General features: G+C 47.1%; 2 protein-coding genes across 2 annotated transcripts; both read left to right on the top strand.

Moving 5' to 3' along the window:
* The first annotated feature begins 519 nt into the window (after positions 1 to 519).
* BDCG_03307 (NADH-ubiquinone oxidoreductase complex 1/LYR family protein) lies at positions 520 to 3444 on the top strand. Its single transcript, XM_045418902.1, has 4 exons — positions 520 to 742; positions 1333 to 1476; positions 1784 to 1796; positions 2344 to 3444. Exons 1-4 carry the CDS (start codon positions 697 to 699, stop codon positions 2411 to 2413), a joined length of 273 nt encoding a protein of 90 aa, XP_045275372.1. The 5' UTR covers positions 520 to 696; the 3' UTR covers positions 2414 to 3444.
* Positions 3445 to 6159: 2715 nt separating this feature from the next.
* On the top strand, positions 6160 to 7932 carry BDCG_03305 (WD domain-containing protein; the record flags this gene model as incomplete). Its single annotated transcript, XM_045418901.1, has 6 exons — positions 6160 to 6357; positions 6414 to 6556; positions 6636 to 6746; positions 6842 to 6947; positions 7006 to 7273; positions 7517 to 7932. 6 exons carry the CDS (start codon positions 6160 to 6162, stop codon positions 7930 to 7932), a joined length of 1242 nt encoding a protein of 413 aa, XP_045275371.1.
* Positions 7933 to 13458: the final 5526 nt, after the last annotated feature.

Genomic DNA, 13458 nt, shown 5'->3' with positions numbered 1-13458 from the left:
TAGTGAAAGTAATAGAAGAGACTGTAGAGTAGTAAAGATAATAATAATGATAAAGAGGCTAGAGAGTGAAAAAGATGACAGAGAGAGATAATAGAGATGATAGAAATGAGAGAGATGATAGAGATGATAAGAGAGAGATAGAATGATAAGATGAGAGTAGAGATAGAGAGTGAAAGTGATAGAGAGTGCTGCGAGACAGTAGAGACAGTGATAATGATAGAGAGAGTAAAGATGATAGAGGTGATAGAGATGATAAGAGTGAGTGATAAGATGAGAATAGAGATATGAAGTGAAAGTGATAGAGAGTGTTACAGAGTGTTAGAGACAGTGATAATGATAGAGAGTAGATAGAGTGATGCAATTGACAGGCGCCACTACATATCCATGGATTTTTGATGGGGTGCATGTGATGTCACGTGAGGTTACGTTACAGGGCATTTTACTCGGAAAAGTTGGTTTTTCTATAATATATAGAGAGAAGAGAGATAGGTTGAAAATGATGTCAAGGAGCGGGCGCGCTAGTCCGTACTAGGAAGCCTAGGGCTTCCTACACTCTCAAGCTCCTCATGCCAATTCTGGGGTGGAGGAGACGTAGATATATGAAACGTCTCTTTTTTTCTTACTCCTCCCGGTTAGAATTTCATAACAATTGGAGCTAGGAATATACCTCCCAGCCTTCCCTCCCTATCCCTCACGATGACTCCTCCCCATCTCCGACACCAAGTCATCCGGATCTACAAAGGTACGCCAGCAGAGGAGAAAAGGAAACATAAATAAAAACAGAACTTACACTTAAGACGACATACCATATGTAGGCTACTGGGGCAAAAGAGCTCAATCACCACCAGCGCCTGCTGGTAGAAGGGCCGACCAACCGCGGGACCCCCAACACCCCCCCTCGGACCAGCTACCACAGAGTACAGTACTTCCCCTCAGTGGCTCCCTTCAGTGGCTCCCCACAATGGCTCCTTTTAATAATGGACTGGACCACTCAGTCCTAGGGCTCACGGGACTTCTAGGGCACACTCCTGGGATGTCTCTTGACACTGTTAAAATGTCCAAGGATATTTGTTAGGAATTTTTAAGTCCATTCTGGGATCAAACCCATGCATGTTGACCACAGCGGGGCTCACGCTTAATGGTCTCATAACCTGTAGGCTACTGGGGCAAAAGAGCTCAATCACCACCAGCGCCTGCTGGTAGAAGGGCCGACCAACCGCGGGACCCCCAACACCATATTCGTCGCCTAATCCCGTTCCTCCAATGCCACCCCACCATTAGTCACTATCTAATCATTAGCTGACTGTTACCCGCTCCTCCGGCGCGATACAGAGCTCCTCTTCCTCGGCCGTGAATACCCTCTCGGCTACCAATTCTTCCGCGAACGCTTACACCGCGCTTTCGCGAGTCAGGCTCACATCACTGATGAGGGGAAAATCATAGACGGGATACGGAGGGCGGAGTTTGTCAAGAAAGGTGAGCACTTTGCTCTGTGTTCTCTATTGAGTTATTGGACCCTTTCGGCATACATTCCCCGGGAAGGAGTGTGACTAAGATCAGAACCCCGGGGTTTGAAAATGTTTACTCCTCTCCGCTGGGATATGCTGAGTCGTGGAATGCTTGGGGCTCGCTCATGCTTTTTAGGCGTGGGGGGGCCGGCCTCTGGGAAGGAGTTTGGAAGCTTGATGGCGAGGTTGTAGTCTGTACTTGTAATTTCCTTCTCAAGGATGGCACGCTGACAGTGATGAGCCACGACCTCAACGGATTCCGGATGGTTTTATAGAGATTGAGGCATTGTAAGTTCTTTTCCTTGTGGCTTTCGTGTGTGTTCTTTCTGCTATTTTATTTTGAATTGTGAACCGGTGGTTGGCAATTGAAGAATGAGCACTCATTTAAATTAATTCCCCTGCGACTACCCCATTTTATACACTGAGATGAATGCTTCATGTACAACGAATCATGACTATCAAAAACAAGAGGAGGCAGAAAGAAATGTACAGATATGACTACCCCAGAAGTCAAAATGAAAGAAAGGGGACAAAATATGTTCCAAGATGAAGTAGAGGTTGGAGAAAACGAAGAGAAAGTTGCCAAAAAGGGGTGGTGCAAAGAGAAGTCTCCCATGAATAGGCGCCGCTTGCTTCCATTGTTCATACACCATGTTAAAATGTCATTTCGTCGTGTCGACATCTGTCGATGTTATCTGTTGGTCTGGGTATATTGGTTTGCGATGGGGCTGTGAAAACAAAAGCCCAGGTTCTGCGAATAAAATTGAAAACTGGGAGGGCGCGCAGGGAGGAATGAGGAAGGAGAAGGAGGAGAGCTAACAAGGGCAAAATGCAGATATTATCTGAGACGATATCGCGCCCTCAAGAATCGATACGATACACCCAAAATACCTATCGAACAATGAGCCGGTGGTGGGGAGATTGGGGGGAGAACGGGCAAAACGAAGATGCTGGCCAAGGGTTTCAGGACGACTCGAAGTGAGAAAAGGTCATCTGTCGTTTCTCGAGGATATATAGTATCTCGCCGTCTAGATACAATCAATTGGGAAATTTGAGAAGCGTAGTTATCGTTTTTGCCCCCACCATGCTCCGACTTCGAGACATTCGCCACTGGCCACACCACCTTTCTGCAGTAGGTCCGTTGTCATTCCAGTCCACCATCGATCCCATTCGTCTCTGCCTTTGCCACTAGCTTCCATGAGCATGGGCTCCATACTCTCGATCATCTGAACAATTGTATAAAGCGCGGTCTGGCGCAGTGCGAGCTGATCTGCCGACAGTGCCTTGGGCTGTTTCCAGCCATTGGATGCGCCATCCTGCGGCTCTCGCTCCCATCTAACTTCCCCCAAAGGAATTGCTATCCTACGACTGTCCACGCTGTTGAAGGATTCCGACTCGGAAGTGAAGGAAAGGCCAATCATGGCGCATGGCATGGGCGTTAATTTGCGGCGTTCAAAAGCCTTTTGGGCCCAGGAGTTGTAATCGCGTAAATATTTGTTCTGAGCATCTGCAAATGGGGTAGCCGGGAATATGGTGTATGTGCCGGTGGTCTCAGCCTGTTCCGCATTTTCCCCCGATAGCCCGGGCGCAAGTGGCGGGTTTGGCAAAAGCGTTCTAAATATAAGATCTGAATCCCACACTTCAAGAACTCCGCCAGACTTCAGAACCCGAAGTGGTTCACTTAACGGAAGCGTTTGCAACTCTGATCCTGACGGACAAATCCCAGCATCTTTTATGAACACAAAATCAAAGTAGCCATCGGGGAACGGTAATTTAGGCTTGCGTAGGTCGTGCCGTTTGAACTGCCAATTAATGCCTTGTTTCTGAAGGTCTGGCGCGAGGTTTACAATATCGAGACCAGTGAAGGAAATATTTTTGTGTCCTTTCCGAGCAAAGTAGTCATGGCAAGCGTTTGACCATAACGCGGAACCGCAAGCCAGCTCCAACACCCTTTTCGGGGGCTGATCGGTAAAATGGGGTGTGCAAAAGGGTGCGCCGAAAACATGCATCAAAATCAGCGAGCGCAGTGACTGGCGATGTATCTCTGCGAGGTCGCAGGGAAGTGGGTACGGGTTATCCGGGTCACGTAGATACGTGCGGCCATTGCGCTTGGCGAGCGGGTAGGTTGTGTAGTCAATGGAAGAGGAGGCGGAAGAGGAAGAAGTCGCGGGCATTGCGGATCCTTGAGAGACAGAATTGCTAGCGGACCGCTGGTAGGCATTGTGTTTGGGATCGTAAGCCAAAGGCGAGGTGGGAATGAAGAGGTAGGATAAGTTAGCAGACCCGGCCATGGTGCTGAAATTTTCCGGTCTCACGCGGTGTAATTTTTCATGTGTATGTGCCCCGTATTGAGACATATTACGGAGGGAAGCAACGGAGCAACGAAAGCAACGAAGCAGCAAGCAATGAAGCAGCACACTCGAAAAGCCTGACTCGGGTAATGGGGATACGGAGTGGAGTTATTTGCCTAATGACATTTAAGATTTCACCCCTGGCTATCTAGGCTGGTCGAATCGCTGCTGGGGCTTGAAGGCGGGTGGGAGAGGTTGTTCATTATGTGCTCTCAATTCCGCAGCGACGTTAGAGGGGTAGAGCGTGCGTACAAGAGAGGGAGGGAGGATGGAAATAACGACTTCCGCAGGAGAAGAAGAGGACGAAGAAGAGGTGGAGAGAGAGTTGGGAGTTCTTAAGGAGGGACAAGGTTTTCGTTTTAAACACGATGCTAATCGGACTATTTGAGCCTCAGAGTTGATCGAGATACCACAGTCGAAGCCACCACTGGCCCAATCGCGGGGGACGGTTCCAGGGCTTCGGGGGATAAATAGTTGAATGAATGTTACCCACCCTGGTAACATGGAGGTGAGATCGATAAGCACGCCAGCCATTACGTCCAATCCAATCAACTAACTAATGGGAGGCCAAGGCAAACCGCCGCAGCCACTGCTTGCTATTTCACCTTTCGAAAATTTCCCACGCCGGCTCTTGGTCTCTGTGCCTGGTTGGGTGTTACGCTCGTCACATATTATTCGCAATAATGAGAGAATACCCACGTTTTCATTAGAAATAACAATACGGAGTAAGAGAGAATTTAAGGGATTAAGACATGCGCGCCATTCTCCCCTCCACCAGTCCGGCTACAACGTAGAAGAGACTATATTCGAATTCGAACTTGCACCCATTCACGAGGGACGGGACGCACTGTCAGAGGCGCCCAAACGCTCGCTACAGATCCCGAGTCCCGAATCCATCGAATCTCCAAAGAGCAGATCTGGAAACACCCCATACCGAATCATATCAGCGGTGTGATCCATGGCGACCTCGACAGGCGCGAGGCGACGACTCCAATGAGCCATGCATCATCAACTTTCCTTTTTCTGCCCGTGCCTCCTCTGGGTGCGCTTGTCCAACAGCTGCACCCTCTCCTCTCACACGCCTTTCATTCGTTGATTTCTTTTGTATCCCTGGGCCGGGTCTCAAACCTCCAGATATTGCCTAGGATGCTTCAAGGACGGTTTTCCCGCCCCACTTTACGGAGGACACCCTTACCTAGGAAGGTGTTTGACCTTACGCTCACTCCTTCTCAGACCTGGACCCAAACGTATCAGATATCGGGCTCATCCGTGGATAGTTAGTTATTATCTATATCAAAATTGTATATCGGTTACAAGATAACCGTGCCAAGCGCACTCACTCTCTCTAGTGGCTGATCGAGAAATCACTTCGATAGAAATGATGTTTTACCGTTCTTCTACAGACTGACTCGCTTAAGGCGAAATTCGACAGGCATCTTTACGTGTGTATCTGGAGAAATGCGCTTTTGTCCATCCACAGCCCCCACACTGGTGCTTGATACCCCCATACTATATTCTCTCCTAGTTGCGTACCGTATCATGCATACCCCCATGTCCCTTGCGGAGATCCCGCCCTGACAACTCAGTCAAGCAAATTTCGTTCCGCCAGCCTGATGCCACTTTTCAGACCCAGATTTCTGCACCCACTTTCAACGCACATTTCCACCTTATGTTCTGGGTCGGCTCTTGGGGATTTGTTAATTTAGAGCCCTATTTAAGATATCTTATAAGCTTTCCTCCCAGCTACTCTTCCACACATGGAAGCCAGTCCGCCCGTTACTAGTCGAGGAAAACGGCTGAAGGCTAGAGCCAAAGAATGGATTCGTGGGAAAAAAAGCCAAAGAGAGGAAGAAGCGAGTCAATAGTCACTTAGGCACTGGTGTCCACCCTGTGAGGAAATCTGCCGCTGAGGACGGAGGGAGGTCATAGTAAACTCGTTGGACTCTTCGAGCGATGGCCATTCTTCCTCTCCATCTCCCAAGGGCGATGATAGTAAGATTGCATCAACCGGATCTGTTCAGACACTCCCTGAACAATCGAACACGCTACTTGCTACCTTGAGTCACCAGGTGCCCTGGCCGGAAAATCTCTGGGATAAAGCTTATGCCAATCTTCTCGATCAGAAAAATGATTTGGTAGTTGATTACCATAATTACTTGTTAAAGAAGGAAGACCAATCACAAGGTATGTAACCATCAAATATCGAGGATTTCGTGCTGATATACTTGATAGTGGATGACCTTTGTGATGCGGCCGGGCAGGAACAGTTCTAGAAGCTACTTCGACACAAGCTCAATCGCATGAAAGAAACAAGATTGACCATTCCTGTGTACGCAAAAAAGATCAATGGTGAGATAGTTGTCGAAAGAGTTGTCGTGACGGATCAAGTTTGCAACATTATGCGCGGCCTTCAATCGGTCAGTAGTTTAGTCAATGTGGCAGTGAGTTCAATGCCTCCTGCTGCTTTTGCCTGGGCGGGCGTCTTCGTTATCCTTCCTGTGAGTGCTCGCCGTAGCAGCTTCCCGCCGTTCAGTGCTGACAAGGAGGGATTGAGGTCGTCATGAACGCAATCACGCAAGATGGTGAGGCTATGGATGGGTTAGAGTTTATTTCAGAGCTTCTTGTCCGCTGCAAGGTCCGAGAGGATGTCATACGTAGAAGGTTTCGCGAACCTGTGCAGGGCCTTCAATCTCAAAGGTATGGGCACCCTCTTCCTTTCTTGTCTGGAGTGTTCTAGGCAGCCTCTGGAAAATGAGATGTGCTGATATGGGTGTAGCGAATCGAAAAACCTTGGAGAACTTCATAGCGCTATAAAAGCTAGGACTGTCCAGTTGTATTCTGATATCTTGCAATATCAGATCCAGCTAGCCATACATTATGACCGTGGGTGTTTTCTCCGTTCTTTAGGCGATATTGCTATTTCCAACGATTGGAAAAGCATGACTACAGATCTGGAAAATGCGTCGGATAACATCCACCAAGATTTGAGCGAAGATATCGCAATTCTATCGCAAACGGATTTGACAAACTCGAAGAGTCGGCGGAACAGTCCTTGTCTTCGCTAAAGGAAATTGAACAGGATATCGAGGTAAGCGACTCCCTTAGTTATTTGACGGTCTAGATACTCGTTGCTCTTTTACACTTAGGGAATAAGTCAAGACTCATTACTGAAAGAGTTGCCCCGAGCAATTTTCGCAGCCTTTGATTCTTCTAAGGCACAAGGAGAAACCACAAGCCTGCATCGAACATGCCTTCAAGGCACTCGGATTGATACCCCCAATTTAGTACAGCGGTGGAGCAACGCTCTACATGACTATAAGTGTATATTCTGGTTGAAAGGGATGCCCGGTACCGGGAAGTTGATGATTGCTCGCACAGTCGCCGGCAAATTGGCTTCAGAGGGCCGACTTGGCGGTAGCTTCTTTTTCTCAAAATGACGAGCTAATTTGACAAATGCGGCTCAGCTCTTCACCACGCTTTCATCCCAGCTGACGGAAGTATTACCCGGCCTCCGGCCGCATGTCTGTGCTGTAATCGTGAAGAGGAGAGATATTGCCGGGAAATCCCTATCTGAGCAATGCGAACATCTTATTTTCCAACCACTCGTGAGTCTTGACGACACTTAACGTGAGGGTCTGTATCCGCCTTTCGTGCTAGTGTTTGTCATTGATGCACTTGACGAGTGCGAAGGCGATGACGACCTAAGGGAGGTACTTCCACTTTTTAGCCAGTTGAGGGATCTCAGGACCATAAAACTACGGGTTTTTATGACCAGTAGACCAGAAAAGCTACTCAGGTCCAGATTCAGCCGAATGCCTGATGCGTATCATCGCGATGAAGATCTGCACAAAATCAAGCCCTCAGACATCCAAGAAGATAAGGATGATATCACCAAGCTTTTTGAGCACGAGCTTGCTCTTATGAGGGAGGAAATACTACTTCAAGACAACTGGCCGGGGAAGGAGCGTGTCAAGAAACTCATCTTAAAACCGATGGACTATTCATCTACGCTGCCACAGCTTGCCGATTTCTCGCAGCGGCAGCTTCAGAAAGATTGGCAGACCTACGACTAGATACGATTCTTATCGATGATGTCGATAAAACCTCTCCGCAACGGAATATTGATAGTATATACACTCAGATCCTAAAATTTTCTGTCTCCAATAAAATTGAAAAAGAGAAAGCAGAAATATGCGGTCTGTTCCGACGAGTTCTCGGACCGGTCATATTGTTGTTTAGTCTTCTTTCTATTGATGCTCTAAGTGTACTTTTGTCGGTGCCGAAGGAGGAAATTAATGATGTGCTGAGAGATCTTCATTCGCTTTTGTTGGTCCCCAACTCTGAAGAGGAGCCTATTCAAACGCTGCATCTTTCATTTCCTGAATTCTTGTCTGACCCTGAAAGATGTCCGACGGAATTCTTGATTGATCGCAACATAACCCACGCCAAGCTCACAGAGAGGTGCCTGCCTAGAGTTGATGTCGAATATCTTGACAAAAGATATTCGTGATTTAAAATTACCGGGAACTCTTGCAAGGGAGGTCGAACAATCGACAGTAGCAAAGCACATCCCCAACCACGTTCAATATGCGTGCTGTTATTGGATCAATCATTTACTGGCGACCGACGTTACTGCCTTCATGGACGAAACGATATACACGTTTCTGAGGGCACGTCCTCCACTGGCTTGAGGCTCTTAGCCTTCTTGGCAAAATAGGCGAGGGTGTTAATATGATTGCAGAGTTTTCCAACAGACTGTCCTCGATTCAGGTGAGAAGCCATTGATTCGGCTTTTGAATGTCAATCTATGCTAAGTGTATAATATATTACTTTTCTTTGTAGCACAAGCCCGAACCCTTGTATAGATCGTTCACGATGCGAAACGGTTTACGCTTTACTTTATGCCTATGCTCGAGCAGGCGCCGCTCCAAGTGATATCTCTGGACTTCTCTTCAGCCCAAAAATAGCATCATTAGGGATATTCATATTAATTGTATCCCAGCCTGGATCAAGTCAAGGTGCGCCCCTGCGGCTGATTGGAGCGCTTTATTTTATTCCATTGCGTCGTCATATGGCGAGGGGCAGCTAGCTGTGTTTTCTAGGGATGGCCGATATTTGGTTTCTACCGATATGGGCGGGAATTTAAATTTATACCACTTTAAAACGGGGGTTCTACGAGAAATCCTCGAAACCCCGTACGCATCCCTACAATGACTGGCATGTCTCAACCTTGCCGGATGGCCAATTCGTCTTTTGTTATTCACGTCAACCCAGGTCTCAATCGGGATGATACTCAATCTGGAACATTGACACACGTGATAGATACCGTATCCATCTCGAAGAAGGTTTACGAGTTGTAGCATCGGAGTTTTCACTGAATAGCGAATTGCTTGCAACTGCTTTGGACGATAAGACTATTCGACTGTGGGATCCAAAGACCGAGGCTTTTCAGGCGACTTTGGCAGGATGTTTGGAGAATCCAAGACTAATATCTATTTCCCTAAACGGCAAACATCTAGCATCTTCAAGTGGACAAAATTCAGATTTGGGACCTTTGCACTGGAAATCTTAGTCGGACTTTCAACGGCCACTCGGATCGTAATATTGTTATACAATTTTCTCCAGTTGACCAACTTCTTGCGTTAGGGTCGATAGATACGACCATACTGCTCTGGGATCCAGAAACAGACAAATTGTTTGCACTTGAGGGCCACGAACAGGGGTTTCGGCGATAAACTTTGCTCCTAATGGGCAACTGCTCGCACCTGGTCTCGATAAAGGCTTGATTAGACTCTGGGACGTGTCAACAAGAATATGCCTTGCAAACCTTGGGTAGCACGATGAGGGCGATATTGTTGACATACAGTTTTCGCCCGACGGCCAATTTTCCGCATCTGCTTCAGATGAATGGGACAATTAAAGTTTGGGATTTGGCCAGCAAGGCACTACGCAATTCCTCCGGGCTCATGTAGAAAATTTATCTTGTCCGATTCTCACGAGATAGTAAGTACCTTGCTTCAGTATCAAGTCTTCACACTACATTATGGGACCTAGAAATAAAATTGGCGGGAAATAGCCAGGATGCCTCTCTACCAATGCCGGAGCTGAATTTCTCACCCGATGGCAAGTTTCTTGCACACACTTCGTCCACGATAAAATACGATCATCCATACGATGTGGTCTTTCTTCTGATATGGGAAACAAAGACAGGTGCATTGCATATGCGCGAAGCTTACAGGTTTTCTCGTCGTGACCTTATTAGCATGTTATTTTCATCTGATAGCTGAACGTTGGCCATTCTTATTGGGAGATCGATCAAGCCCTGGGATGTGAACGCAAATTCCCGTGAGTGGTTTCGGTGATATTTTCGAGATTCCTTCATTTGTAATTTCTTCAACGGGCCGGTTCGTTGCTCTTTTGACAACAAATGACGACGCGTGTCCAAGTGGTCGTACCCTGTTTGTCAGTCTTTGGGAGCCTGGCAGGGAGTACACGAAGATTTCCTTGGGTGAGATTTTGGGCGAAAGGTACTGTATGTACTCTGGCGTTTTCCGCTGATGAAAAAGTACTTGCGGCCATCGAACCAAAGGAAGCCCGGTTGTGGAATCCTGACTCTAATCAATTGATGAAGAAAATCCACAATCTCCCGCATGATCCATACTCCAAGTTGCGCATTGGTTGCGTAACCTACGATGAAGATGGAAAGGTCATTACTTGTGTATTTCCAGGAGAAGGACGCCACTCCAAATCTGATATAAATATCTCGTCCCTTTTTAGACTGGGTAACCTGGAAGGATAATAAACGGCTCTAGCTTCCTCTCAATGGGAAAGTTGCTACGGAATACCTAGATAACATCTGGTACTCTACTAAATTGCTAGAGATTCTACGCGAGACGGATGTGTCTTGTCTTGAGAGAAGCTACTACAAATTAATTATTATTGTTGTTGTTGTTGTTGTTGTTATTTTAGTATTATTTTTTATTTGTTTCTTTCTTTCCTCTTTCCTTTCATTATTCCTTTGTTTCAGCTCCGAAATCTCCGAGAATTAGGGGAAGTACACCAGATATGATGATCTCCCAAGAACTACTCTATCTATCCCTCATTTCCATTTTCAATCGCCCTCGATTCCTCGTCCTGGCGCCCACCCGGCATTTGCCCCCTACACGCAAGGATGACAGGAGAATATCACTTCTTGAATGGCGTTCAAGTGGCCTCTTCAAAGGGAATTGAGTGTTTTAATTGTGAAGGACTTAATAGCCCTTGATCTCATCATTCATACCCTGTAACCCCACATTATAGATTGACCACACACCAGATGACCTACGGTTTGATATCTGCGGAATATGATTTCAAGCACCTACAAGAGTTAGGTGGAATTCAGATTCAGGGAATGATGACCATTGTGGGGGAGAGGGAAGGACAACATACATAGCATTAGCCAACGGAGGAAACTTGCACTCATTTTTCACTCATCTTTTCACAACGTGATGGCCGTATTTTTTCCCTCTCCTGTTGATGACGGTGAAGGCAACTAACCCCCTTACTATAAGAGTCCTCGCAAGCCATAGCACGCAGAGCAAATATCCATGACAACTTGGGTAGGGGAGTTAGCCGATGGGCAATTTAACACTGCTAACTTGCCTTCCGCAGATCCTCTCCAAGTAAGCCCATGTGCCAGGCAAGATAATGGTTTCTACGAGAAATTATAGAACCTGCAAGTCCATGAAATGTGCTTTGAGCTCATATGATTTACTATGGTAGTTATTGACTTCCTTGCTTCCTTTTCCTAGGCACGACTATTTAACGACTTGGGTATTTTCAGTAACAATGCCTTATTCATCTTTCCATCCACTTCCCCTCGTGTAATAACCAGTTGCGTCTTCCAGCCAACTGCATTAGGTCCCTCTCATCCTCTATCTCATCATGGATCCTAAACCACCACCTTTCTGCTACAAGACACCCACAATTGATGTATCCTATATCTGTTTTGTCTGTCCTTTTATAACTTTCCTCGCGCCCCGTAACCGCATTAGGTAGCGCAGATGCCCATTTCCCATTCTCAACATTCAATCAGTAACCGGGCCATCTTAGAACATCCTGAGCGTACCCAGTTATCAAACCCTTGATGTAGAGATGTTTGTTTGCCTCGAGCTGTTCTTGAATATAGACCAGATCCATGATCAACCTCAAATGTATGTCGCCTCCAGACAACAGCTTTAGCGTGCTTGGGCAAGCACTATTAGTCCATTGTTGTTCTGTCCATCCCCAACGTTCGTCCAAGGTCGAAAGTGAACCGGATAATACTTGAATAGAAAGGCTTTGATCGTCGCAAGTCAACGAATCTAGTGATTATATAAAACTAATGAGTAATAAGAAGGTGTCCAAGCAGAAAGATTTAATCTGTGAGAACCGCCGAAGGATTTTGTGCAAATGTCTTAAGGCCAGCCAGTTGTGTAGAAGCACTGTGCTTGCGCCTGGAAGGTGTTGCGCTTCGTTTGGCGTAGTTGAAACAGAGAGGTGTGCCTCCGGCTGGGCGCAATAGTGAATATTTTGTAGGTATATGAACAGGTAGGATATAAAAAGTTCACGATACCATCCCGCCGCCTGTTTCCTGTTGAAGTATCAACTTCAATTAGAGATTGTATGAGCGAGAGGGGGAGGATTAGATGCGCAAGTTGAAGCCATTTTAACGATTGAAAGGCGGGGGCTATAGCCAACTATCCAAGATGTTATGAATTGCTAATTCGAGGGCTATATATACTAGCAGATCTATGAACGCGACGCGGACAATGAAGGTTTATGGCAAACGCTTATTCCGCTACCCCTTCCAATTTCTTATGTAAAATGGCGGAGGAGGAGTTTGGAAGCTGTTGCAATTGTGAAGCCAAGTTTCGGCCATGATTTAGTGAGGCTATGCTCATGCTCACGTCCTGGAAGTTCGCGGGTGCGAGGGGTAAGCAGAAATCGCAGAATATGTTCGCCTAAGAGTTTTGCGAAAACCAGCGCTGGATAGGGCTGGAGTTGCGCTGGCCAATGATTGGGACTACACGTGACTTGATATGATTGGTGCGAGTCATGTGACCACAATGTCTTCTCCCGCCTCTACAAACCGCTTCGCATGGGTCCAGCAGCACATATCGAAGCGCAATCACATCCAGCCTCTACATCCGACAAAGGAACCCCGCTATTCTTAGCGCTAGAACTCTTGCTGTATTCCCTGACTGCGATCAGGGATTGATATTCCGCTTTGCCGCGAAGCCTGTGCCCCGTTTGAAACCGCGTTGGCTCATCGCCTTGCCTAACAGCTTCCCACCGGCACGGTTCTCTATTATCCACAGGTCGCCGTGGGATATACGCTCCTCGACGCGAAGATTGTCACAGCTGACTGCAGTACTGTCGAGGTGCTTGGAGTCGAGTTCATATTTGAGCTGTCGACGTTTCCTGGTGGTTCCGCTTCGGGCCCCATGTTGAAGAGACGGAGAGAACGAGTCCGCCCTCTCACTCCCTTGAACCCGCTGCCTGTCCTCTCGCTTCTTCAGTCTCCGCGAGATAACCCCCCTCCCCTCGAATTACACCTACGGTCTCGTCTGCCACGTTAA

This window comes from Blastomyces dermatitidis (genome assembly GCF_000003525.1).
Source record: "Blastomyces dermatitidis ER-3 genomic scaffold supercont1.3, whole genome shotgun sequence".
NCBI classification, from domain to species: domain Eukaryota; kingdom Fungi; phylum Ascomycota; class Eurotiomycetes; order Onygenales; family Ajellomycetaceae; genus Blastomyces; species Blastomyces dermatitidis.
The sequence above is the reverse complement of the archived record's forward strand: the minus strand, read 5'-3'. Positions and strand labels throughout refer to the sequence as shown.